Source organism: Photinus pyralis, unplaced genomic scaffold (genome assembly GCF_008802855.1).
Source record: "Photinus pyralis isolate 1611_PpyrPB1 unplaced genomic scaffold, Ppyr1.3 Ppyr1.4_LG2, whole genome shotgun sequence".
NCBI classification, from domain to species: domain Eukaryota; kingdom Metazoa; phylum Arthropoda; class Insecta; order Coleoptera; family Lampyridae; genus Photinus; species Photinus pyralis.
The window spans coordinates 19776155-19803512 of record NW_022170403.1 but is presented as its reverse complement, the minus strand read 5'-3'; the positions used below and the strand labels follow the sequence as shown (position 1 = coordinate 19803512).

General features: G+C 36.7%; 1 protein-coding gene across 1 annotated transcript; it reads right to left on the bottom strand.

The window, feature by feature from the left end:
- Positions 1–1049: 1049 nt before the first annotated feature.
- Positions 1050–23940, bottom strand: LOC116164502 (tetraspanin-18-like). The gene is made up of 7 exons (XM_031478691.1): positions 23634–23940; positions 12693–12797; positions 12293–12391; positions 2045–2173; positions 1912–1986; positions 1574–1852; positions 1050–1528 (listed from the first exon to the last, which is right to left on the bottom strand). Exons 2-7 carry the CDS (start codon positions 12756–12758, stop codon positions 1385–1387), a joined length of 792 nt encoding a protein of 263 aa, XP_031334551.1. The 5' UTR covers positions 12759–12797; positions 23634–23940; the 3' UTR covers positions 1050–1384.
- Between the last annotated feature and the right edge of the window lie 3418 nt (positions 23941–27358).

The window sequence follows — 27358 nt, the reverse complement described above, 5'->3', positions numbered from 1 at the left end:
AAAAACACCCTGTATACCGTAGGCTTACCTCCAGGTTTCTTGGGGGTTGCATGTAGACATCCTTCTACAAATACCCGTCCAAATAAGCACTCTCAACATCGAACTGTTCGATGGCGATTCCATTGTTAGCAGCTAAGGACGCCATAAGACGCATAAATAATAGATACCGGTGCGAAATGCCCAATCATCACTCTGAATGTGTATATCGGAAAATCCGGCGGTGGTAATTGCTCATCGTCACTCCAAGGAAGGTTTTCCTCTTCGTCTGTAACGTTCTCAATCACTTCCTTCTCCCCCAGTGTTGGCATTAACCCGCTTTCTACACAAGTGATACCTTAAAACATGAGATGTCTGGAACTTTCCCGTTCCAAACCTCATAGCATGTTCGACCATGTAAGCGCTTCGTAGGCAAGCCGTCCCTAATGTAGTTTGCAGTATTCACCGTTTCGGCCCAAAATAAGTTCCGTTCCATTTTTCGCTCTTTTGACTTAAATTCGGACAGTTTCTAACCCGATGACCAAATTTCTTACATTTAAAACAACCAAACGATTCGTCATTTGCCAGTCTTTTTATTCGGGTCAGACTTGATTTTCTTATGTTTAACATTGATAAATTTCTTCGAAAAATTAACACATTTCGCGTAATGTAACGCAATTTCTTACCTGCTAGAGGTCGCTGTTAGCTCGCATTGATACACAAAATAATTTCCGACCGTGCTTTTTGATCATTCACGCTGCCAGTTGCGTTTTCCGCGACCGGCTCTGGTTTTACTGCTCCTATGTGTAATGCAATCAATAATCTAATTGCTTAATAGGTGAATAAACACAGCTACTTTCAACAACGAACAGGAAACATCCTATTATACACTTATTGCGCCATTTCTCTGGAGCGAGGTGGTAAAAGTTCATTATAATAAATGGGGTTTCTACTGATACGCAGTTCATTATAATTTTAGAGTCAATGAACAGTATCAGACCTGATGATTTTCTTGTTCATACCTGGAACAGAAGTGGAAAAGGTAGATGAAATTAAGGTCAAATACAAGCAGGTCGCTGCATGGTCTTTCTATTGTCGTATTTAAGAGTTTAACGCAACTCATTCCCGGAATACAGAGGAGCAGCAATCGTGGATTTTTGATTCATTCATTAAAAATTGTTTAATGTGAAAAATCTGTTTCGAGAAGTACTTATAGTAATACTGCATTCTTGAGTGAAGATTCTTTTATAACTTACGATGAGTACGTACCTATCTATAAATCTACTTACTTAAAATTAAATAAAAACACGCTTTATACAAAACTAAATTAAATGCGTAGGTGTAATAGTAAGAATTACTACTCAATTAGGACTAGAATAGGTATTAACAAGGCGATACACCTGGAATATTATTTAATGTACCCGTCTATTGACTTGCATAAGCAAAATGCCAAAAATATTCCAAGCAACTGTACAACTCCTAAACCTATTCCAACTCCAATTACTATGTTCATGTGGGACATTATCCATTCTAATGCAGCTTTTAAGCAACCCTGCAAACAAGAATTAGCATCGAACTCATTACCTGAAGCACTCACCTTAAATCTGTAAGAATTTAATTCGTCAGGACGAGTTGTGCAAATGGGAAATTTAGGTTTAAAAGTACTTGGCTCTGCAAGCACGCAACACGATTCTGGTATCACTTTATTTTTATCCCAATGTATTGCATCTTCGAAGTCCTTGTAATTGTCAACACCACAGCAGGAAAGCTGCGCCTGTATGTGATTCCAAAGCAGCGAAAATGCGTCAGTCTGATTCCCCGATGTGTAATACTTCTTTATTGTACTCTTTAGGAAAGTTCGCGTCTCTTCTTCGGCCTACAACCGAACGTATTAGGTCATCTTTGTTAGGTACCAAAAATTAGTTAGGTACTTACTGTTCCCTTATAGGCAGCCGCCAAACCTCCCGCTGTTATTTCGAGTATTAGAATTAAAATTAAACATACTCCGTACTGTAAATTAACGGATGTTAGTAAGAGGACATTTAAAGTTCACACGTGGTTAACTTACTGCGGTGAGCAGGTGTTGAGATTCTCGGATGGCGCCACAGTATCCCAGAAAACTGACAATGAACATGAAAGCGCCAGCAACGATTAATATGTATGATGCTTGATCGATGACCTTTGGTTGTGTAAATTGCTGAAAAATAGGAGGCGCATTTAATAAAACAAAACAGAGCTATTTTCTGTTAATGAATTTTCGAAAACGGTCTTTGGGGGGACAAAAATACCTTCACTAATTTCTTGATCCCGTAACAGGCCACAATACAATCTATAAAATTGCACAATAGATCCAGTAACAATCATATCGTTGATTTCCAACATTGAAGCTTTTAATGAGCTGTTTTTTGTGTCATTGCGGAGAGATCATTACAAATATAATAATCTAAGCCATTATAAAGGGTGAGAACATTTTTCTATATCATGTTAAATCTAGTCTGAAAGCAAGTAAAGACAAGAAAAATCAGCAGCCAATTGTTTACGCCATAGACCAAGAGCCCGCGTAGAAAATACCTCGTCATAGGGTACAAAAGGTTTGATGTAACTAGGCAGTAGAATGTCAGCGTGTGATTCCAAAATCGCCCGTCTGCCGGCTTGCGGCGGTCAACTTAGCGTGGGGGGCGAATTTTGAAAACTGTTCCAAATCACATAATACCTCGTCACTGGTACACGTATGATTTTTTGCAATCTGATTCGGAAATGTGCACCAAATTCATAGTTGCAGCGGCAGACAATTTATCTGGGCAACTTTCCCGAGCAGACGCGTTTAAAAACATTCAAAAATTGTTAAATACATCGTCATAAGGTACACGCTCGAATTATAGCTTAAAATAAAGCTCTTTGAATGTAGAATTTGGGAAAACCATGAAAAACGCGGCAGACGGTCGTATAACTATAGCAGACGCCTTTGAAATTTGTAGTTTCATCTTCGTTTAACGCATTACTCCCCGTGCGGTAAAGCGAGAGCGCTGTCACACAAGCACGCTCTGCTTGTAAAAACCTCGGTAAAAACGGATCTACAGCTGGAAGTAGGTACCTACACCTAAATTAAATGTAGGCATTCCATAAATAATAGGATTTATGAAATACAAACCGTTATAAAAGTGTTTAGAATGGCAATATAACAAAAAAACGAATAGGTACGCTAGGGGTGCGGGGGTAAATGCCAAAACTGAGGGAAATCTTCCATTAAATATCCCTATAACTATCTAAATGAAGGTGTTTTTAAAACTTCATCGATTCATTTTATCAAAATTGCAATGGTTCGTTTTGAAATGAAAGTCTTGTATAGGTATCGTTACGGCATTTGACATTATTTTACTATTTTGAATTTTGGCACCATCAATGTGTATTTCTCATTATTTTATCAAAAATTCGTCAATAAATCCAAATAACAAAATCATGTTACGCCATGGAAATTTTCTGAAGAATTGAAACAACGTGCGATCATGAATGAGTTGCTGTCGAGTCGCCTTTGGAAGTTCAAGTTAAGTACGTCCACGTAAACAAAAATTCCAAAGGTAACTCGATAACTCGACAGCAACTCATTTTTTATCGCATAGTGGCTTTTGACACAGATGGAATGGGACGCTCAATTATACCATGCACGCTCATTAAAATGTACGGAATAGCGTTGGGCAAAAAAATCGATTAATCGATTATAATCAAACGATCATCGATAATCGGGTTTGATTATTCTATTAAATTAATGGATTATTTGATTAATCGATTATTTGATTAATCGATTATTTGATTAATCGGTTATTTGATTAATCGATTGTTTGATTAATCGATTATTTGATTAATCGGTTATTTGATTTTATCGATTGTTTGATTAATCAACTATTAAGTAAATTTTAATTGATTATTATTAGCTGAATCATCAGTTTACGCAAAAAGGAGCACTCACAGCTCACAAGTATTATTTTATTTTATAGCGGATGTTAAAACGTCACTTAAGCAGCTAAAATGAATTAAGATTGTATCATCAAAACTAAAGCACACCTCATCGGAGAGTAAGCTGCCTAATCATTTATTTTTATTTATTTATTTTTATTTTTGACCTTCATTTTCAAATGGACAGGGTTTCACCCAAGGCTGTTCTACCAACCAACCCACTATGCATTTGCAAATATCCATGCCCGAACCCGGATTCGAACCAGGGACACTTTGTTGATTATTGATTAATCGATCTGCCTAGTAGTGAACGATTTGATGAAAAGAGTAATGGAATTATTTTTTATTTTTATTATTAAATAATTAACGTATTAATGCATACAAACAGATATTTATCACTCCTTGTATGTGACAATCGACTTTTGATTAAACGATTAGGTGATTAATCGATTATTTGATTAATCGATGATTTGATTAAACGATTATTTGATTAATCGATTATTTGGTTAATCGATTAATCAGTGTAATCGATTATTTTTCATAATCGATTATCGATTATTCATACCCGTAATCGCCCAGCCCTAGTACGGAAAACAAATATCGCGTACAAGAGTAAATATTTCCGTTGTAAACGTTGTTTATTATAAATACTTTTTCCTCAGTGAACTGCATTTTACAAAAAAATTAATGCCAGTTATCAGAAACTAATATTGATTTGGATTTGAATAACGTTTGAATCTACTTTTTGTCTTAAGGCGCGTTCTCACGAGTCAAGTTTAATTGGCCAATTTTAGTTGATCAACAAAAGTTGAATACAACTTGAATTTGAATTTTGTTCACATATTTCAATTAAAACTGAATCAGCGGTTCAATGTAAAAATGGCGTCGAATGCGGTTCTGCGTGAATGTGTTTAAGGTATTACTGTTTTGTTAAAAGAAGAATTGAAAAGGATTGTTAATAATTTGAACAAAAGGCGTAAGAAACGTTGTTTTTGGGTGAGGCAGTGGATTCTAAGAAGAAATAGATTGGGGGCATCAGAAACATTGTTGAAGGAGCTAGCATTAGAGGATAAAGAAGGGTATAGAAACCATTTAAGGATGTCCGAAGAAACATTTGCGGAGCTGCTGTCAAAAGTGTAGGATGTCATAAAAAGGTTTTCGCCCTAAGGCGAGTAACTTCAGCGCATTTTCCATAAATTGATCAATACTTCCCCAAAGGCCATACCTATGTGCGCTACGTTTTTCATTACTAGAGGCATATAAGTATGGTTAAAATTTTAAAGAAATATCTTCATAAATAAGGAAGTTGACACTTACTGCGCAGTTGAGATTGCGCGTCTTGCGCATGCGCTTATTAATCTGATATTTACAATACGTTTGCTTTTACTATAAGCATCTTTGGTTAAAATTTCAAAGAAATATCTCCATAAATAAGAAAGTTGGTATTGCGCAGTCTGCGCATGCGCACATCTGATTTTTTACTATATGCGATATATTTGCCTTTACTACAAGTATCTGTGATTAAAATTTCAACAAAATATATTAAAAAATAAAAAAGTTAACATTGCGCATCCTGCGCATGCGCAGTTCAATCGTTATGATTTTCCTTGACTCAGGTGCCAGAGCGATACGCTACCGAATGCAAAAAGAACGAACTAAGTATCTTGAAAACTGTAGGAGTAGTTAAGGCCTCGGACAGACGGACGGACAGAGAAAGTGGCTGCAATAGCGCACCCAACTTCGTTGGAAAATGCGCTAAAAAACAAGATTACACAGATTACCCTACACAACTGGTATCACACCTATTATTTTATAAATCAAAGAAACGTACGTGCACTCCGGCCGCTTCCAAAGATTGTACTAAACACAGTCAACCAAAGTTGACTGCGTAATTCACACATATCAATACAAGTTTCAGCTTGAAAACAATTCGTGATGATTCATCACTTGAACGATAAAAGTTTGCTTGGGTCAAACTTTTCTTGATCAATTACAAAGTTGATCAACTCGATTGAACGACAGGTTCTCACTACAGTTTTCATTCAACTTTTGTTGATCAACTAAAATTGGTCAATTAAACTTGACTCGTGAGAACGCGCCTTTACTAGTCATGGCTAGCCATGATTTTGGTAATTGGATTTATTGCCGAATTTGTGCTAAAATAATGAGAAATACACCTGAACATGAACTATTTCATACATCATTAGATGAGAAAAAAATCTTCTTTCGATTGGAGTCATTATAAACCCTCCAAGTTAACATGGGGAGCAACGATCTACAAAAAACCTTTTTCTTGTTAATTCTGTATGTTCGATTTTAGTATACGGACCGTGCGGTTTGGGAAAATCAACCCGGTATGTAAATTGCGAGGTAAATTGTGAAGATAGAAGATATATGTTACAAATTTTATGTTTAGAGGGCTATATACATAGGGAAGTTCAAAACAGCCTCAACTGTATACGTATGCAGAGGGTGGCACAAGAATTGTTTTCCGTTTATCGTAAATGGCAGTTGCAAAGAACGTAGATCTTATCTTGCTAAGGTTTTAAGAATAATAATTGGGTTTCTTTAACTCGATAGTCTCACCCCTTGATCTGAAAAAAAGTTAGATTTGGAACCTTTAATTGAGAAACGCTTTAGTTTGAGCTACGCTTCGTTTATACGGTGTCTGCATCACTATCCGTTTGAGGGGGTTGGCACACTCCCTTGATTTAATATAGGTATCTCATTTAATTTATTTCACACCTAATAAAGTATGTAAGATATGTGTTATTCTATGGTAAATATGAAAACTGAATTTTCAATCAATATCACCTGGTGAATTTTGTTTAGATATTAAAATAAAAATTAATGGCATTATATGAAATCACATTACAAAAAACATTGATTGCCAAAATTCAAAATAATAAAACAATGTCAAATGCCGTAACGATATACCTATACAAGACTTTCATTTCAAAACGAACCATCGGGTGTAATTTGCAATTTTGGTAAAATGAAACAACGAAGTTTTAAAAACAATTTCATTTAGATAGTTATATGGGGATATTTAATGGAAGATTTCCCTTAGTTTTAGTATATACCCCCGCACCCCTAGCGTATTTTTTTTTGTTATATTGCCATTCTAAACTTTTTTATAGCGTTTTGTATGTTGTGTTAGTCGTTATTTACATTAATAATGGTAGTGTAGGTGTAGTATAGTGTAGAAATATTTTTTTAATATTTGTGTTCATGTTTTGTGACATAAATCCTATTATTTGTGGAATGCCTACATTTTATTTAGGTGTAGTAGGTACCTACTTCCAGCTGTAGATCTGTTTTTACAAGCAGAGTGTGCTTGAGTGATAACGCTCTCGCTTTACCGCACGGGGAGTAATGTGTTAAACGAAGATGGAACTACAAATTTCAAAGGCGTCTGCTATAGTTATGCGACCGTCTGCCGCGTTTTTCATGGTTTTCCCAAATTCTACATTCAAAGAGCTTTATTTTAAGCTATAATTCGAGCGTGTACCTTATGACGAGCTATTTAACAATTCGAATGTTTTTAAACGCGTCTTCTCGAGAAAGTTGCCCAGATAAACATAAATCGTCTGCCGCTGCAACTATGAATTTGGTGCACATTTCCGAATCAGATTGCAAAAAATCATACGTGTACCAGTGACGAGGAATTATGTGATTTGGAACAGTTTTCAAAATTCGCCCCCCACGCTAAGTTGACCGCCGCGGGCCGGCAGACGGGCGATTTTGGAATCACACGCTGACATTCTACTGCCTAGTTACATCAAACCTTTTGTACCCTATGACGAGGTACTTTCTACGCGGGCTCTCGGTCTACCATGGTCATGGTGACAGATTTAATGCGATAGCAAATTCGATTCAACCCCATGCTTTCAAAGTCTTCGCTACGCGAATGTAACCCTGGTGCGCTATACATGTATAGTGGGATTGAAATAGAAAAATTGAATAAATAATAATAAAGAAAAAAGGTGATGCGCGTATTGGAATTAAAATCAATCCCTTTGATGCACGTTACATAAAAGGGTTGAGTGACCTCAAGCTTATTGCATTGCAGGTTGGCAGGTAATTACGCATAGGGTTGCAGCAAGAGGGGCGCCATGCAATTATCGTTATTTTATGTGGTGATAAGAAGAAAGTCAATTATAGGGGCAAATTTTTGTGTATTTTTACTTTCGTAAATTAGATTGGTGCAATTGGTTTTAATTGGTGAACAAAGCGAACGCAAGGACAAAGAATACAATTTGGAACGCTTACTAAATCGAAAACGGAAAGGAAGATATTTATACATATTACTCCATGCATATTTTAAAACATTTTATATTTTCGAATGTTACCGATGATAACGATTATTACTGATCAATATCTAGTTTCATATGAGCACAATAGGTGCATGCAATGAAGTTCAATGAACTGTAATTTGGCCCTTTCTTTGTATTTGCTGAACTTTTAACGTATTTAGATTTAGATCTGTTATTGTCATTTTCGTACATTAAGCCCAATTCAAGATTCTACGAAAAACGAATCCCGCAATCGCGCCGATTTAGATTTTCTAAGGGAGGTCAATTGCAGCAGTTTTACTAATTGACCCTTCTTGATGTTCACTTCACCTAACGTGTTTGTTCATTAAGCCGTTATTCAAATGTACCACTTAACTTTGCGTAGGCAACCGTGTCTTGACAATTGTTTTTATTGCTTAATAGTCTGTCGATTTTTAGAAACAAAAGAGAAAGTTACGAATTTTTTTTGTAATTAATTTTATTTTAGTACCTGCAATTGCTCGCGTACGTTTTGAGGCGTAACGAAGCTACATTTACGAAATTAGTTTTATTAGCATAGGAAGTGGAAGTCGCACAGAAGAAACACATGATAAAGCTTCACGTAAATGGGCTAAAGAAATTACTAGGTTACATGGATGTAATAAAAACAATATAAGGTGTACAAAATCGATAGATAATTGCTACTTGAGTACTCGCCACCGCATTATTTGTCATTTTTATACGTACACAATATCATGTAGTTAGTAGGTACCTTGGGAATTTGTGAGATTATACGAGGAGAAAACCGCCTTGAAATTATGACCCCTCATGCACAAAAAGAATGGGATTGCATGGAAGTAAGTGTATTAAATTGAATCTTATAAATATTCGATAAATAAGCAATGTGGAACGACCATTGTAGTTCATTCCACAGTATCAATCTTGGGTTTGAATTGAAATGATGCCCCGTATTATTCGTATAGGAGTTTTTGTTCCCGAGAGAATGGTATTCTTAAGGGAACAAAAACTAGTTTAATCCAGTGTTGCTTATACTATTTTTTCCAATATCGACCGATTTAAATCCATTTTTCCATGAATTGTTTACAAAAAAAACCACTAGGGAATAAGGATTAAAATTACCTGTTAATGCACAAAAATTAGGGGTTAAATTCAATAAAACAATGTAGGTATTAGAAAAAAAAAAGTTTATTACAAGTTTCTTTACAATGATTGTTGAATAATCTGCCAATTTCAAAACGAGTATAGGAGAGTAAATGGACCTAACCTCATATTTTAAATGGAACACCCTGTATATTTTATTCTAAAAAGATTAGACTAAGGATCATATTCAAAAGAGATTCAAGTGGCCCAAAAAATTAAAAAAAAAGATTAAAACAGAATTAAAATTTAAAAAAGGTTCAAATACCACAGGTACAGGTACAGGTAATTCAGATAGTATGTGTGAATTCCTATTTGGGAGTTACAACTCATGATAAAGTTTTATCGATGAATCAAAATTGTTTATTACATCATTTATGATCATTTAAGAAGGGGGACCAGACTCACTTTCAGGGTGGTGGATTACGGGAATACATCCGATCAGGGGCGGATTTAGGCAGGGGCTTTAAGGGCTGCAGCGAAGCATCGTATACGTTTTCAGTATGGGAATTGTTTGATACTTAGCTCGCATTCGGAAACGCAATTTTAAATGCGACTCATATTCAAAAGCACTGATCCTTGAACTCGTAGGAACTCGTTGATTGGAGAAGGTTTGCGCTGTTTCTTTTGATGCTCGATTTAGACGAGGAACAGACGGACGGACAAAACCATCACATAAAGGAAATTTCTTTCAAAAAATTCCTTTAATACAGAGAGAAAACTCTACTATTCTATTTTCATGGAATGACCGTGCAGGCAATATTGTACGCTACCCACCCCAAGGTACGAGTAATTGGAGCGTGTATCAGATGAGATTCTACATTTAAATGTTCAATATTTTCCCCAGCCAACATTCGTTATCTCATTTGTTGAACTTGAAAATTTGCTTGCATTATAATTAATGCTGAATAGAACACCGCTGACGTTTTATTATTTAACAAACTTGGGCGCCATATTTTTTTGTGTTTCATTTATTTTTTTATTCTCTTTTTTTGTTTTTTTCTTTTTATTTTTTTCTATTCTACTGTTTTCTTATAATTTTTAATTTATTTGATTTATTATTTGTTTATCTTTATCATTTATAAATAAAAATATAATTGTTGCAATTAGTACCACTGGAAACTTGTTTTGTAATAAAAATGGTTAAAAAAATCAGTGGTTTTTCGCCCGCCGCTGTGTACAGATCGAGCTTCACTGTTTCTGTGTAATCTGTGCTTTTTGAAATTGGAACCCTACTGTATTTCAATATTTTTCATTGTAGGTATTTATACTTAGTGCGTTTGCTTTAGACCTGTAATTTTAATAATAGCATTCTGAAAAAATAATAAAATTGAAATGAAGATGTTTTTCGATAACCCGAAATTCATTAAGTAGGGGGCCCCCTACAAATATTAGCCCAGGGCCCCCTGAGGCTTCGGTCCGCCCCTGCATCCGATTGACTCCGTATTTTGCAATTCCCAGTTAGCGCATGAACTTATTAGCTTTATCAACAATTGATTTTGTGTACTTTTTTCGAAAAATTCCCCATATGTGATGGTTTTGTCCGCCTGTCTGTCTGTTCCTCGTCTAACTCAAGAACGAAAAGGCACAGCGATGTCAAACCTTCGTCAATTGATTTCTACTAATTCAAGGGTCAGTGCTATGGTATATGAGCCGGATCAAAAGTCTGGTTTCCTAATACGAGCGGGGTGACAAACAATTCTGCTACTGAAAAATCGTATGCGATTCTTCGTATCTTCTAATTTCCATTTGTTTTGAAACCGGAAGAAATACAAAAATAAATTACGTTAAACCATGGTATGCAAGCGAGTAACTTCGTAACGTCGTTGGAGACCTTCACAAGCACCTTTTTCAATAAAAGTTGAAGCTGAATTACCACTCGACATTCTACAATTTTACGAGCGTAGGCTTCCTGGGAGATAAAAATTGACCCATCGCTAAACTTTTGAATTTTCAATCCTAGGTAAAATTTTGCGTCACTGACTTGTACCAGGAAAGTTTCATTGACCACAGCAATACATTTTTCATCCATATGAAGTGTCATCAACATCATCAACGTTGCCATGAAGTTCACAAAGAGACAGGGATCATTTTCACTTTGAGTAAGGTCACATTTACTCAAAAAATTGGCAAACGTCTTATTCAACCCCCAAAATGATCTTCTTCGACCTCACCGTTATGAAACGAAATATAACCCTTTTGATTTTACCTCATGGGATCGATCGTCCAATCAACGTCTATTCGTAAAATGTGTACCTACCCCCAACTTGGATTTTATATCCGTATTTTTTATAATCTACACATCGTTGGATTCCATACGTAATTCTTTCATAAAAAACGCAATTACAAATTTCACGAAGCAATTATTACTTAATTAGGTTGCTTCAAATCAAAAATTTATTGTTTTAATTAATTGGGTGACAACCACATATCCCCATTGCTATGCCGTGAGTGCTTTCTTTAAGCAACCACAATAGATTAAGGTAACGCTTTGAATGGGAACAATAAACTGTTGTAGTTATACAAAAGGTACCTATTATTACTTTGAGAGTTCAAAGTCCAATTTTTCCTCATTGTCCCAATTTGAAATAGAAATTTGCTTTCGTATTCGATAAGTGAATTTAACTGCGAAACAAACACACCACAAAATTCGATTACTGTTCAATTTTAATAGGTTTCCGATCAAACACTTGACCCAAATTTTCCATTACTGTCACGGATTAAGACCAAACCGCTGATTTTGAAAAATAAATGTGTTTGTCGAATTATTTATTCCTCGCACGCGAAAGAAAACGTGATTACACCTACTACCTTGTAACAACTTTTCTATATTCGGATATCTTTGCAAGGTTTCACATTTTGGCCTTTCGAATACATAATGAAGGTACAAATTTCTCCGATTTTTCTCGCACGAATTAAAGAACACAAACCTCTAAATGTTCGCTGGGAACGACTTTCGTTAATGCGATAAAAGAACTTTTGTCAACTGCCAACCATATTCCTACCCCTAGGATGACGGAGCCGGCTACCTGCAAAGAGTAAATAGACGAGATTAAAGTACAGACAAAAACTGTTTTACATAGCGAAATGTCAATGACCATAACGCTATATGAAACACAAGATTTAATTAAAGTTCTTAAGTTGCTTCAAGTGATAAATAAGTAGGTGGAAAGCAGGAAGTAGTAGGAAGAGCCCAGAAAATTCCTAGTTATTAAAGGTTAGATAATTTAACTTCCTCCTAATTACTGTACCGCTCGGTACCGGAGGTAATTTATAGGTACGAGAAAGGTACACAGTTTTATTTTTATAACTTTGTTTTTTTATACTTACAAATATGATGAAATTGAAACAACATAGCAAATATTTTGCTATACACGCTCCACAATCGAAGACCATTTTTCCTTGAGTAATTTAGGTAAATAGGTAGTTGTTAACCTGCAACAATTAACATAATTAGACTTTATGACTTTAGTGTAATTTAAACTTATTAAATCATAACCTAATTTTTTGTTTTTTATATATTAATATCTTTATAGCCGAGTCAAACTGGATCCAAATTTATGTTTTGTGTCAGATCCGAACTCATGAACAATTGCCTTGGAAATATGTGGCAACAAATTGTCATAAATGTTTGAATTGCAATAATTTTGTCTACAAAAATAAACTCATTAAATTTTACTTTTAAATATTCAGTACTCTCATCGGAGCACTAATTAATGAATTTTTTGTAACACCACGGACCTTGACTGGTTTCAATGATTTTCTGACAAATACCTACATACCCGCTTTCCTCAAGCTCATCACACGGCCTAAAATGGGAAAACCGCGCTACTCGCCCCGGTGCCTGAATCGAATTTATACCTACATGACCTAGGTACAGATGAAGAAACAGACTGTGCAAATGTGAATTGCCTCGAGTTTAGTTCCCTCCACTGACACCATTTCTACGTGTTTTTTCCTATCTCTGTTAGTGAAATAAATCAATTTCGCCCTCGATTTCTCCCTCAAGTGCTCTTGGAGCCATTTTAAATGCGAATAGGTTTGAAAAATTCCAAATATTCTTCAAAACTTGTAAAAAAGAGGGATTAAAAGAATGTAACAATTTATTAAGTAAATCTGGGGGATTATTTACAAATTGTATGAATTGGTTCGTTTCATTTGAATTTGTATTTCAGTGCGTTTTTTTCTTCTTAGACATTTGTTAATTTTTCGTTTCAATTTGTTAGAAGTAAGACACATCGGGTCGTTTGCGATAAGGAGTTTTATTATCAGGCAAAAATTAATTAACGCACGGTGGTGCTGATAAGGAGATGTAGATTTTCCGTTCCGTTGCAGTTCGTGAGTTTATTTGACTGGTGTTTCTTTAAATATCAGAGACAACGAAAAAACGAAGCTGCTGCGGCTGTTGGTTCCGCACCGGTTCAAAAGCGTGTACATCTGTCTACACTAATTTGCGTGCAGTCAGCCCTATTTGTTTTGTTCAAGACGCAGTTCGCCGCTTTCGAAATAAAGTGTGCAAAAAATTTAAGTTATCGTCAAATGAAGTACTTAGTACAAGTTTGAGGAACGTTTTTAAAACGGTTTGTTCGTATTAAGAAAAAAGGTAGTAAACAAAGCAGTTGTCTGTCTAAAAAGTCTTTCATTAAAAGTGAAAAGTGTCTACCGTCCGAAGAGCCATCGAAATTTATTTATCAAGTCAGTTCGAGTCTTTGAGTTCACTTTAATAAAGAAAAAGTAGTTCCCTGTAGCTGTCAGCGAGTGTTTTTGATAAGGGCGTCTGAATATCGCAAACCTTTTACGACCAGATTATTTAGATGAGCAAGAGATTGACTTGTCGACCGCTTGCGTGCGGGGTAATATGGCCAACTAAGGTTTATAAGCTTTTCTTTCTGTCAGGGATTTTGCTTTAATTTTTTAGCGCATTTTTGCAAAAATTTTTTTTGTAAAAGTAGCTTTTAATACTCACTTTGGCTGGCTGGCTGGCCAGTAAATGCGCGCCCGTAAGAAAACGCTTGTTAAAAAGACAAGGAGTGTACATGTAACTATCGGGGCCGTGTAATTAAGAACGTTAGGGATGGGGCTACAAGATTTGGAGTCGACGACATCTGGACGCCATCCCCGAGCGTATTATACATACATGGAGATTTTTCAGTTTTTATCTATCTTCTTCTACAGTTTTCTCTCCGATTGTTTTCAAAATTGGTGTCGTCGGGAAGACTTGTCAACGCGCACAACTCCTGCGTGGCGGAAATTTTGTTTTTTTTTTCCTAGGGGCGAAAAATAAACCACCTTTTGCGCGGCGCGCTTCGAGGGGTAGTCGACTTTGGGCGCCCAAAGTTTCTTACAGCGCGAAATCGCGGTCTCTCTTTCTCGTGTCACTAATAGAAGGTCGAGCTATGTGAAGTACCCAAAAGTTGAATACGATTTTATGCCGGGAAATTTTAGCGAAATCTAACCAAAATGTGAATTACGAATGAACGGGACGTCGGAACTGTGTATCGACAAAGGGAATGTGGTAACCCCCGACGAGATCTTTACTGATGGTGGAGTCGAAACTTCAAACGCGAATTGCGAGTGCACGGTAAGTGAGAAAATGGTACCGACAAAGTGAACGTGGTAGCATTCGGCAAGATCTTATTGATGGTGGAGTCAATATTGGCTAATAAAACACTGATCTGCCACACAAAAATGCGCTGAGTCCCTTCGATCTCACACGAGGACTTTGATCATTTTTTTTTGTACGTTTCGGAATAAATTTTTGTCTTCATGGCAGATTTTTTTCTATTCGTGCCCAAGATTTATTTCAGGTGACGATAAAAATTTGTGTAATAAATTCTGAAATATTGAATATATCTTCCTCGATATCTTCAAATCAACATTTTTTTAAAGAAGCTTTTTTTGACACGTATCCAAAATTATAAAAAGTTTGCTAACAATCTATGTACTTTACTACGTACGTCAGTGCAGTGGCGTACTTCTGCATGGACAGGGGGGGGGGCAAAATTTTTAATAATCACTACTCGTTTTCATTACATATAAAGAGTACAGTCCCTTGACTATAGCAGCATAAAAAGTATGCCTTTTAAGAGTATGTAATAAAAAATACTGGTACCTAAAAATATGCCTCCTTGGCCAGACCGAAGTAATCCAGTGACCACAAAGTACGTAGACTGGTAGCAAACTTGTTTATTATTCATACTTTTGTTTAGATTTTAAGTTAGGTTTGAAAACCATAACGGGAATTTAAAATTTAGTTGTGTACTACCATAGAATAGTTGAATTTGTACAGTGTACTATTTGGTTGAGATTGCAGTATTTTTAAAGCTGTTTTTAAAGATAGAGACTTGCGGTTTTCGCGTCCATGTGCCACATTTTTGTGCACTATCCTGTTGAAACCAACAGCTTTCAACTTCTGTTTTTTTTTGGCCGTATATCGTTGTATTCGTAGTAAAACATGCTACTCAATACAGTGTGTTCTTTTTTTACGGACCATATCAAAAAATAAAGTCTCTCAACGCTATTTTTTAGAGCTCAAAAGTGGCAATGAGAAAGTGTTTTTTGCAACTGTTCAAATAACATTAAAAAAATACAAACTAAATCGGCAAATTTAGGTTGTTCTGGAATATTTTCGGAAGTAATCGGAATATGATAATAACTCTTTAATTGCACAGCTTTTCTCTAATTTGACCATCGTCGTATCTTCTATGGTTTCGTAGATACCCATGATAGACCTCCTTATCTTGTACACAATGTATACTATACGGGGAATTTTTTAGCGCATTTTTTAAGAATTAAAAAGAATGTGCTATTGGCCCGTATGAATAAAATGGAGAATATGCTTATACTTGTGTGAAGGAGCACTTCCAAGTATTTACTTTGAATTTTTCAAGTATAAGCATATGCTCCCTTTTATTTATATGGGTCATTGTTTGCATTTTATCCGTCCGGACCAACTTCGGCCGTTGCGAACTACTTCTAGGGGAATGGTCCTAGAGTAATGTAATTTTTTTGTAGTAGGTACTATACCTTGAAGGTGTGCCAGACGGCCATCAAATTTCGCTGTCTAAAAGGGGCCCCCCCCCCACGAATTATTTCCTGAGATGCTGTTTTTGAAAGTAAAACGTGTATATCTTTTACATACAACAACCAATTGGTCTCAGATTTTGCATACGCATGCCTTTAGTGGTGCCAAGTTAAACTTTAGAAAATGGGGGGGGGGGGGGGGGTAAACACATGTTCTACCCTTCATGGTATTCTAATGAAAGGTCTCATTGAAATAAATTGGTTTGTACAAACTATAACTTTCCCCTGTAACTCTTTTTCGAGATCAGTGAGTGACGGAGCCGGGGGGGGGGGGGGGTTAAATATTAATTTTTTCTCTCATTGTATGTAACTGTTACCACCCTCCTACTGTATTCATATTTCAACCTTATCGTCTTTGCTATACATCTTTGTGTAAAAAAATCACAATTTACTGCTAATAATAAAAATAAAGACTAATAACTAACTAAGACAACTATTTGCGGGTGGTCAAAATTGTTTAAACATGGTCGAGAATCACTGGATGCTGATCTCCGCCTAGGACGTGATCACTTCAGATATTGTTGAAAATACCAAGCGTTTGGTACTGGAAAATGCAAGACCAAAGAAGCGACAATTAGCAACCTCACTAGGAGTTTCAAAGAGTCTATGCAGTAGCACGTCCTAAGAAGTCTAAAGTAACTCCTTCTACAGAAAAATTAATGGCAACCATTTTTTAGGACTCTCGGTGGATATTATCAACGATCAGTATAAATAATAGTCTGATAAAATACCATTGGTCCACGCTGTTTTTAAATAAATGGCAGCAATGCAGAGACTTGTTATAACCAGCAATGTGTTCCCAACTTTTCCTGTGATTTATACTCGGCGATCGTTTAAAACTGAGGATTATTTGGATTTCGGGTGAAAAATTTTTGGAGTATTGGACCGGGAGTGTCAAATCTGACAAATATAAACTATAATGTGTTGTTATAATACAACCTATAAAATATACAGAAATGTGCTCCAAATGCTCAACTATAAAAAGCCAAGAAGTATGATAGTTTTTAGCCTTGACGATACAAAATTGAAAAGTTATTGTAGTCATCCCCTGCTGATAGCGTTAGCTTAAATTAATTCCAGTAATTACTTTAGAGTTTCTTCCTGACGGAAATTGGAAATCGTGCGTCGGAAAATTGAACACAAACGACTATAGGTGATCACAATGCGCACGAAATTAGTTTTTCATTATGTACTCTGACCATGATAACTGAAATTTTGAACAGTGGAGATAACCGGACGCTCCATACTCCGTGATTAGATTGCAAAACAAAGTGCGTGTTTATATTGCCAACAAATGCACCAAAAGAGGAAGTTTCAAAACTGTATCTATCGCAGCATAAGATAGTTACGTTAAAAATGTTAACATTAATTTCCGATTGTTCACGCGAAGTTGCATGACACTTTACGATGTGATGGCTGCAATGCGTCGAAATTTTTGAATTAAAAATTAATAAATAATAAAATTCTGGAAATCGATAAAGTTGGAAAACAAATTTAGCATCAATTTCCAGTCATTCATCGAGATCCCTTAGGCGGAGTGACTATAACCCCTTCACCTTCCACGAAGAAATTTAAATGACATGATACATCATTTTAAACGTCATTCCATTCTTTAATCGAACTAACATTATCACTATCACAAATGCGTCAAATCGTGTATCCACTGGTGGGGAATGCCCGGGGAATGTACATTTGAACAGCACATCCATTACATTCAACTGGTATTTTCATTAACTTAAGTATGTGTTATTCCAATTACACACTTTTTCACCATGTACTTATTGAAATTCTAGAAATATGCAATCCCATCAAAATTAATCTGTAATCGACTGTGCTCATCTTAAGCGCACTCTTCTATATCTCCTATATGTCGTGTTCTTCAAACGACATGTTATTGAAATATTGTTTAGCAAATTAATTTTACGAGGGGTCGTTTATATTCCCGGGCTAGGCATGAAAACAAAAAACTAGAGCAACAACAATATTTTATTTTTCAACATAGCTTTGGAGTACAGGATCACCGGTTCAATAACATCTTTATTAATCCAGTATAAAAATATTCATTTTGTTTTTCCGCAAAATGGCCCTCATAATTTTATAATTTTCGTCATTGTTCCTAAATGTTCTCCCTATGAGTGTTTTTTTGAGATTCGGGATTGAGGTCGGGACTATAAGGGAATTTCTTCGAAGCCACAATCAGCTACAGCAGCTTTTGAATGTGTCGATTTGAGCACTGGTGCAATTGTCGTGGAGACACCTTGCGTCAGTTTTCTGCGTTTCTTCACTTTAATAGCATCTCTTTGCAAAATATCACTTTTCACCCCTTTCGACCTCCGGGATTTCGATCACGGAAAAATTCAGCATTCCCCGATTTCGAAGTTTACTTACATAAAAAAGCCTGTTTGGCTCTGGAACTAAATCGCCTTTATTAAAGAGGAAAGAATAGAAAAAAATTAATAAAGGATTTCCAAGCAAGGGCGAAGTTCAGTGCAGCAGGAAAACCCGCTGCCTGTTCTTGCTATATTGGCCTGATGCAATAAAAGTGATTTCATAGTGTAAGAATTAAGTAAACGAACAAGAGATCCGATTTGGAAAATTGCTGGTAAGTGAAATAAACAAAATTCAACCAATAAAAAGGCAGTATACAAAAAATGCGGCAATAACATTGCAAGCTATGGTTAGCCGCATGCAAAAACTCTGTTGTCAGGGTGCTTAAAATTAAATAATAATGTATTAAACGAATGAAATAGCAAAGACAATTTAATAATCAATGGTTTCATTGTTTCCATAGCTTCAGCGGCTTTTTGAATATGCATTTGTGCACAATTATATTTTACGAAAAACAACAAACAAACAATAAAACTGATATTTATATACATCCTAAAAATAGTATACATTAATTTGATTCTACAATAAAAATGTATATAAGTACACTACCGATTTTAAGAAATAATTCAGTTTTTATTTTTTAATAGAAACAGTATATTTTGGTAATTTACCGAGGAAAAGATTTAAGGTACAAAACATTTTCCTTTGCAATTTTTTTATGTTTTTGTTTTGTTTTGTTTGGGGTAAGTAAATGTTTTATAATTTGAATTGGTGATCTGAAGACGCCAAGGGGCATGAAAGTTCACGCAAATTAAAAATGTTCCTTTTATATTCTTTATATACAATCTCCATATTTTTCTTTTAAATTACATTCTAATTAATTATAAATAATTCGTCGGTGAAATAGAAAAGGTGATTTAAGTAAGTTATGCGTTTTTTTGTCACTCAATCATCATCGGTCCAAATATGAAAGCAATCCGGCCCACACAAATTTGAGTAGGAAGAAAAAACCATATTGAACACTCTTTCAGTAGCGAAAGCGTTAGATTGGAATAAATTAGCGTTTTCCTAGACCACGTGGGAAACATTTAAATAGAAATACTAAATTGAGATTTTGATGCTGCTCCAAAATTTTGACTCGTGTTCCTATTGGAACCGAAAGGAGGCACTCACACAGCCCAAATTATAAGTGCCCACCCAGCGTATAAACATTTTACTTTTTTAAGTATATGATACAGTTATTTTATCTTCGTTTTTTAATCATTTTAGTAGGAAAAAAATTGTAAATTTTGCAAAATTGCGCATTTGTCAATATTGATTTCTTAACTTGAATAATGTCTTCCTTTTTATTGTTTGTCAAGAAAGAAGAAACACGCTTGCAAGAACAGAGGCGAACTGAACCTTTTCCAGCCTATATGCTAAGATTTTCCGCCGCTTGAACCTTGAACTTAACGCATGCGCAGACATCCGCCTATCTATTGACAGTCTTACATCTTGTATGCCTAATCGTTGACTAAAGTCGTTCAACGATCTTTTAAAAAGTGCTCAAAACACCAAATCGCTAAATTCGCGGCGCGTTTGCATCCTTTTCGTGGGCTCTTTTTTTAAAAAAAGATTCTGCAATTTTTCTCCTTTTTTTAAAATAAAACCTAGAATAGTTTTTGTCATACACGTCATGTATTATTTCTTGGTCATCGAGGAATCGAGTTTGAACTTTTTCCGAAGAAAATTAATGCATAAATAAAGATTTTGTCATCTTTTCGCTAAAGGATTTTGGTTACCAAAATGCATATGGATCACTTCTTTGGCATCAGTCTTTTTCTTAGCAAAGTTGGTGAATAAAACCGATTTTGGCCGATTTGGAGCAACAATGTGATAGATGCCAAAGTTTAATTTTTATAGCGAAAACATGAAATCGATAAGTGGTCGTGGGGTCACTAAAAAATTGGAAACTGAAAATAAAGGATTTCAAAATGTTTTTATTTCCATCAGTCTAAGGTCTATCCGAGGGGCTACCTGTTTGAGTAAAAAAGACCAATGGACTTAGTTGTGTTGACACTTTAATCAAGCAGTCCTAGACAACAAAAAAAAAACAAAAAATAAAGTTATATTTAGACAAAAAAACAAAAACAATATTCTACCCCAATAATCTTAATAAAACGATGGGTTACATCCACTAACATATAAATTTTGCAATCAATGTATAAGTATAATGCACTAGGGGCCAATCTAGAAAGGGTATGAGATACAAATTTGGTTAAATGAAAGAAAACTTTCGCAATCAAAGGTCAAAGAAGATAGCGTTTAGAAAACCTTCAAAGATTTTTTGGTTTTGAAATATTTTGAAAAAATCGGATTTTACTATTGTTTCTGCCGTTAGAGAAAAACCAAGGACATTTCGCCACAGCCCACAGCTACTTTTACTGCTCTTTAAGGTGGCCTTGTTAATTTGTTAATCCGACGTTTCGTCTTTGCGGAATCATCAATTGATTCTAAATTTTTGAAAAACCAAAAAAATTTTCAGAAATTTCCCTAAACGCTCGTTGGAGTTTTGACTGCGCAATTTTTCTCCCATTGAATCAAGTGAAACATTGAATAACTTTGACAGATGTGAATTTTTTTTATTATGGATCTGTAGCTAATCGTCAACAACACGCTAAACCACTCCCATGTCGTTTCATTGAAAATATTGAAGCTGTCAGGAGAAGTGTTGCCGAAAATCCGAATGTTTCTTATCGTTGCCGAGCTTAGCAAATAAACTGCAATGGGACCCTTCCTTAAAAGAAGACCTTAACATGTTCCCATACAGAGTACAGTTGACCTACAGATTATTGGAATGGTAACAGACAAACCGCGTGCCTAACTTACGCGACTGTCATTTTCGAATGTTGGAAATGGAGCCGGACATTTGGCAACGAATTTTGATTATCGACGAGACTCATTTCACACTCTCTGTTGCTTTTGGAGCACCGAAAATCCTCACGAAATTCACGGACTGTTTGGGCCGGTATCTACTCCCCCAAGCCATATCATTGGACCTTTCGAAACTGGTTAGACCGTAAATTGCAGTCGATATCGTTGCATGCTGGAACACTTTGTGTTACCGCAAATGCGTCAAAAGAGTCTTGAGGGATTTTTGGTTTCAACAAGACGGCGCAACACGCCATACTACCCACTTAACGACGGACTTTTGCGTCAGAACTTCCCCGGACGTTGTGATGTCAAAAATCAACGATACTGACTGGCCGCCAAGATTACCGGATCTTGCTCCACCTGACGTCTTTGAAAGGGGATTTTTGAAGAGGACAGTATACCTACGATAATAAACCGAACACGATAGCGGATAGAAGAACTCAAACAAAACATTCGAGCCTATTCCGAAATGGGTGCAGAGCGAGGAGGAGTAGAGACACCGACCAAACATGCCAAAAAAGCGCTCACTACTGCCTGCACCAATAATGGCGGTCATTTATTTATTAATATAGAAAGGCTGAATGGTTTATTTCATCGATCTTGTTATTCGTAGTCAAGTCAGTTTTCTATCCTTTGGGCAAGACACAACGTCAAGAAATGTTTGTCCAAAATCACAAAAATATCTCTATGCGGCCCTGGAAAGGAATTCTTAATTTCTGACAAATGAGCCTTTGACCCAGTGTGAGTCATAGAATCAAGTGCAAAACAGGAGTATAATATCCTCAATTGATATTATATTACAGAAGAATAGATGAGTTTGATTTGAAGGGGTCGAAAATTGTGAAAAACGCAACACCTACGCCTTTTCATTTGGCTTTAATTTTAATTGATTCTTTTCTCAATTGAACGTAAACAAAACATATTTATAAGAGCATGTTAAATTTGATATTGCTAAAGAACTGAATAGGAAAGCCTACACTGAGGCCTACACCAAGATTACGAAAATACCAACCTGAGCGGTTACACTTTATTAGTTATAATGGTTGTTGCTTTAGTTTATACACGATTTTCTCATGAGTCATGAAATATCAGAACTGTAAAATGAAAAAAAAATTCGACATTCACTTACACTATTTCAACGTGCACTAAAATGCTTAAAATATCATTAGAAATTGTGACTAAACTACAATTTCACTTTTCGGACTTTGGAATAATTATTCTATAACATGCAAATCTGTACTTTCTCCCATAAAATTTAGTCATTAATTACACATTACACGAAGAATTACTTCTGCATTGATAAATTATTATGGTTACCTTTGTTTATTTTAATAAGTCGCATTGTAATTTCAAGATCGGGGAAAATGAAGGTCCATTTTGCGTAGACTGGAAGTTCGAACGCACACTTACCTAACAATGAAATTGTGTAGTTTTTCAAATGAATGCGTTTCAATTGTAGTCATACCACTCAAGGACACAGTTGACAAACTGATTCAAAATTATCATCTTTGCTTGCTGGAAATGATAAGTACCCTACCAGCCAGCGGCTGAATATAGGTAAGTGGTTGACATGCAAACCAAAACGAAGGCCCTTGATCTAGAAGTTTGCAATCAACAGGTGGTTTCCGCATACAATTAAAAGTACACGTAAACTTTCTTCTAAAAATAGGTAGGTACTCGCGGCAAATGTAGCACAGATTTAGACTATAATTGTGTGATTGTTCTAAGGAAATTACTTTTGTAGGTAATTAATCTTCACGCTAATTTCCTAAGTACACAACTAATGAAGCATAACGCGACAGAATGCTTTCTAATGTCCTACAAATACCTACCTACGGCTACGTTAGGTACCGCATTCTTGAAAAAAAGGAAGCAAGGGCAGGTGTGCCGAAGACGCTCGGTTGAAGGAATGTTCAACAGTGACCCGATTAAGTAATGGGTACTTACCGATATACTTTATGCCTAATCTCTGAATGGCTACTTTCAGGATGTAGAAATTAAAAGCATTTTATTTATATATGCTCGCACAGTAGAGTAGCAACAATTGAAAGTTTGTTGTTGCACACACAAAACACAACTGAACACTTTGCGGTCCAAAAGTCGACTACACAGTTTACCTCCACTGCCTTCTCATATCATTAACGCAGCTCAACTACTGCATCAATGAATACAAACAACGTCTATAAAAGCATCACGAACGGCCTCGGCGCCGTTTTGTTTTTAACAACTGCCTGCCTACTAAGGAAGGTATCTTCAAGTGGGGCGCGTTGCGTTGCTCCGTTCTTTGACTTTATTTTTATAGGGTGGGTGAAGAATGTTATTCAACATCGGTCAAGGACGGCTTGTTGACTGTGTTCATGATAAGTAGGTATCCTGTTATCATGTAATGCGATGCAAATAAATTCCTTATTACAATTTGTAAAGCGGAAGGAGAAAGCCAGGATTTCATTTGCCCCTACATTTTGCAGCATTCGTTGTAAAATTAGGGCTACGATTTTAATGACGTTAAAAATCAGAGAAAATGCAATTACCTAAATATGATCAAAATCTCGCAAAAATGGCAAAAATTTAAAAAGAAATTAAATCTTATTTCCAAAATAGAATTTTTTAGCGCATTTTTGCAAAAATTTTTTTTGTAAAAAGTAGCTTTAATCTCACTTTGGCTGGCTGGCTGGCTGGTCGGCTGGCTGGCTGGTCGGCTGACTGGCTGGCTGGCTGGCAGTAAATGCGCGCCCGTAGAAAAACGCTTGTAAAAAGACAAGGAGTGTACATGTAACTATCGGGGCCGTGTAATTAAGAACGTTAGGGATGGGGCTACAAGATTTGGAGTCGACGACATCTGGACGCCATCCCCGAGCGTATTATACTAACCTGGAGATTTTTCAGTTTTTATCTATCTTCTTCTACAGTTTTTCTCCGATTGTTTTCAAATTGGTGTCGTCGGGAAGATCTTGTCAACGCGCACAACTCCTGCGTTGGCGGAATTTTGTTTTTTTTCCTAGGGGCGAAATAAACCACCTTTTGCGCGGCGCGCTTCGAGGGGTAGTCGACTTTGGGCGCCCAAAAGTTTCTTACAGCGCGAATCGCGGTCTCTCTTTCTCGTGTCACTAATAGAAGGTCGAGCTATGTGAAGTACCCAAAAGTTGAATACGATCTTATGCCGGGATTTTAGCGAAATCTACCAAAATGTGAATTACGAATGAACGGGACGTCGGAACTGTGTATCGACAAAGGGAATGTGGTAACCCCCGACGAGATCTTGCTGATGGTGGAGTCGAAACTTCAAATCCGAATTGTTGCGGGTGATCAGAAGTGGGTGTCGACAAAGGGAATATGGTAACCCCCAAATGGTTTTACTGATGGTGGAGTCAAAACTTCAAACGCGAATTGCGAGTGCACGGTAAGTGAGAAAATGGTACCGACAAAGTGAACGTGGTAGCTTTCGGCAAGATCTTATTGATGGTGGAGTCAATATTGGCTAATAAAACACTGATCTGCCACACAAAAATGCGCTGAAGTCCCTTCGATCTCACACGAGGACTTTGATCATTTTTATTTTTGAAATATAGAAATCAGGAATCGGCAACAGTAACCCCCTCAAAAAACAGGAAAACTCAATTTTCAAATGATTGTTATTGTCATTCAATCTGCGTTTATACCTTAGGTACATAGAAAAGTTGGCAGTTGCCTTCTACTAACAGGCGATCAAAAATGAGTTGCTGTCAGAGTGGCCTTTGGAAGTTCAAGTTAAGGCTCCTCTGTAGTCAATCCGCCATATTGGAAAAATAGCTAAACTTTCTTATGAAATGCTGCTTTTGTAGTTGAAGTCTAACAAATTCTCGATAGTGGATATTCTTTGCAATGATGAAAAGAACGGCGGTACTTAAAAAAAGTTGAAATATCGGTCTTAGTTTTTTAGGAAAATCGATGAATAGAAAAATCGTTTTTCGTAAATAACAGCCGTTGTAATGGGATTGGGAATAGAAAAACCTACAGCATCAATTTGGAAATCCGACAGTATTTCTTACGGCGGTACTTAAAGATATTATTTCCATCTATTATGATAAGGCATAGGTATATTTAAAAAAATATGTTTCGCGATCTTCAGAAAAAAATCAAAACGCTAACGCAAGGATAGGCCACTCAAATTGGACTTATAACGCCTGAGGCGACAACTCATTACTTGAAAGGGAAAACAAAAGAAACTACCTCTGTCATTACCCTACACATTGTTACGCCGTTCCTAATGATATGGATTAGATAAATATTACTATTTATTATTTATTTATTTGAATGCTGTTGATTTGTAAATCATAATGCCACATATTCCCAAGACGAAACATGGATATCCTATTATAGATACATTGGAAATTTCTAAAACCTTTTGCATCCCATCAGGATGCTTCAAGAAATAAAAAAAAAAATTATCAAAGTCCTCGTTTGAGATCGAAGGGACTTCAGCGCATTTTTGTGTGGCAGATCAGTATTCTATTAGCCACTTTCGACTCAACCATCAATAACAGATCTTGTCGAAGGCTACTACATTCACTAACCGCTTCCCACTTTCCTCGTGCACCCGCAATTCGCTTTTAAAGATTTGACTCCACCATCAGGAAGATCGTGTCGGGGGCTACCACATTCCCTTTGACGGTACCCACTTCCGACGTTCGGTTCACCCGCAATTCGCGTTTGAAGATTTGACTCCACCATCAGGAAGATCGTGTCGGGGGCTACCACATTTCCTTTGACGGTACCCCCTTCCGACGTCCCGTTCGCCCGCAATTCGCGATTGAAGATTTGACTCCACCATCAGTGAGATCGTGTCGGGGGCTACCACATTCCCTTTGACGGTACCCACTTCCGACGTCCCGTTCACCCGCAATTCGCGTTTGAAGATTTGACTCCACCATCAGGAAGATCGTGTCGGGGGCTACCACATTTCCTTTGACGGTACCCCCTTCCGACGTCCCGTTCACCCGCAATTCGCGATTGAAGATTTGACTCCACCATCAGTGAGATCGTGTCGCGGGCTACCACATTCCCTTTTACGGTACCCACTTCCGACGTCCCGTTCACCCGCAATTCGCGTTTGAAGATTTGACTCCACCATCAGGAAGATCGTGTCGGGGGCTACCACATTTCCTTTGACGGTACCCCCTTCCGACGTCCCGTTCACCCGCAATTCACTTCTATTGGCGACACGAGAAAGAGAGACAGCGATTCGAGATTCACGAAACGTTAAACCGCGTGAGTTCGCAACGGAAAGTAAAAGGCGCCTGACTACTTCTCGAAGACGCGCGCGCCGCCTCGCAAAAGGTCGTTAATTTCGCCCCTATGACAAAAAACAAAATTCCGCCACGCAGGAGTTGTGCGCGTTTACAACATCTTCCCGACGACACCAATTTCAAAAGAATCGGACCAAAACTGTAGTAGAAGATAGGAAAAAACTGAAAAACCTTCACGTTAGTATACTACGCTCGAGGATGACGCCCAGATGTCGCCAACCCCACATCATGTAGCCATGTCCCTAAGGTTGATAAATTTCACGTCCCTGTAGATACACGTACACCCGTTGCCTTTCTACAAGAGTTTTTCTACGCGCCCACATTTGCTGCCAGCCAGCCAGCCAGCCAAAGTGAGATTAAAAGCTACTTTTTACAAATAAATTTGCA

Excerpts from the sequence above, each read along its gene's own strand:
- LOC116164502 (XM_031478691.1), bottom strand. The coding sequence starts at position 12,758 with ATGGTCTTCGATTGTGGAGCGTGTATAGCAAAATATTTGCTATGTTGT. Across the intron at positions 12,392-12,692 it reads GTTTCAATTTCATCATATTT|GTAGCCGGCTCCGTCATCCT; the intron begins GTAAGTATAAAA and ends TACTCTTTGCAG. Across the intron at positions 2,174-12,292 it reads TTCCCAGCGAACATTTAGAG|CAATTTACACAACCAAAGGT; the intron begins GTTTGTGTTCTT and ends CCTATTTTTCAG.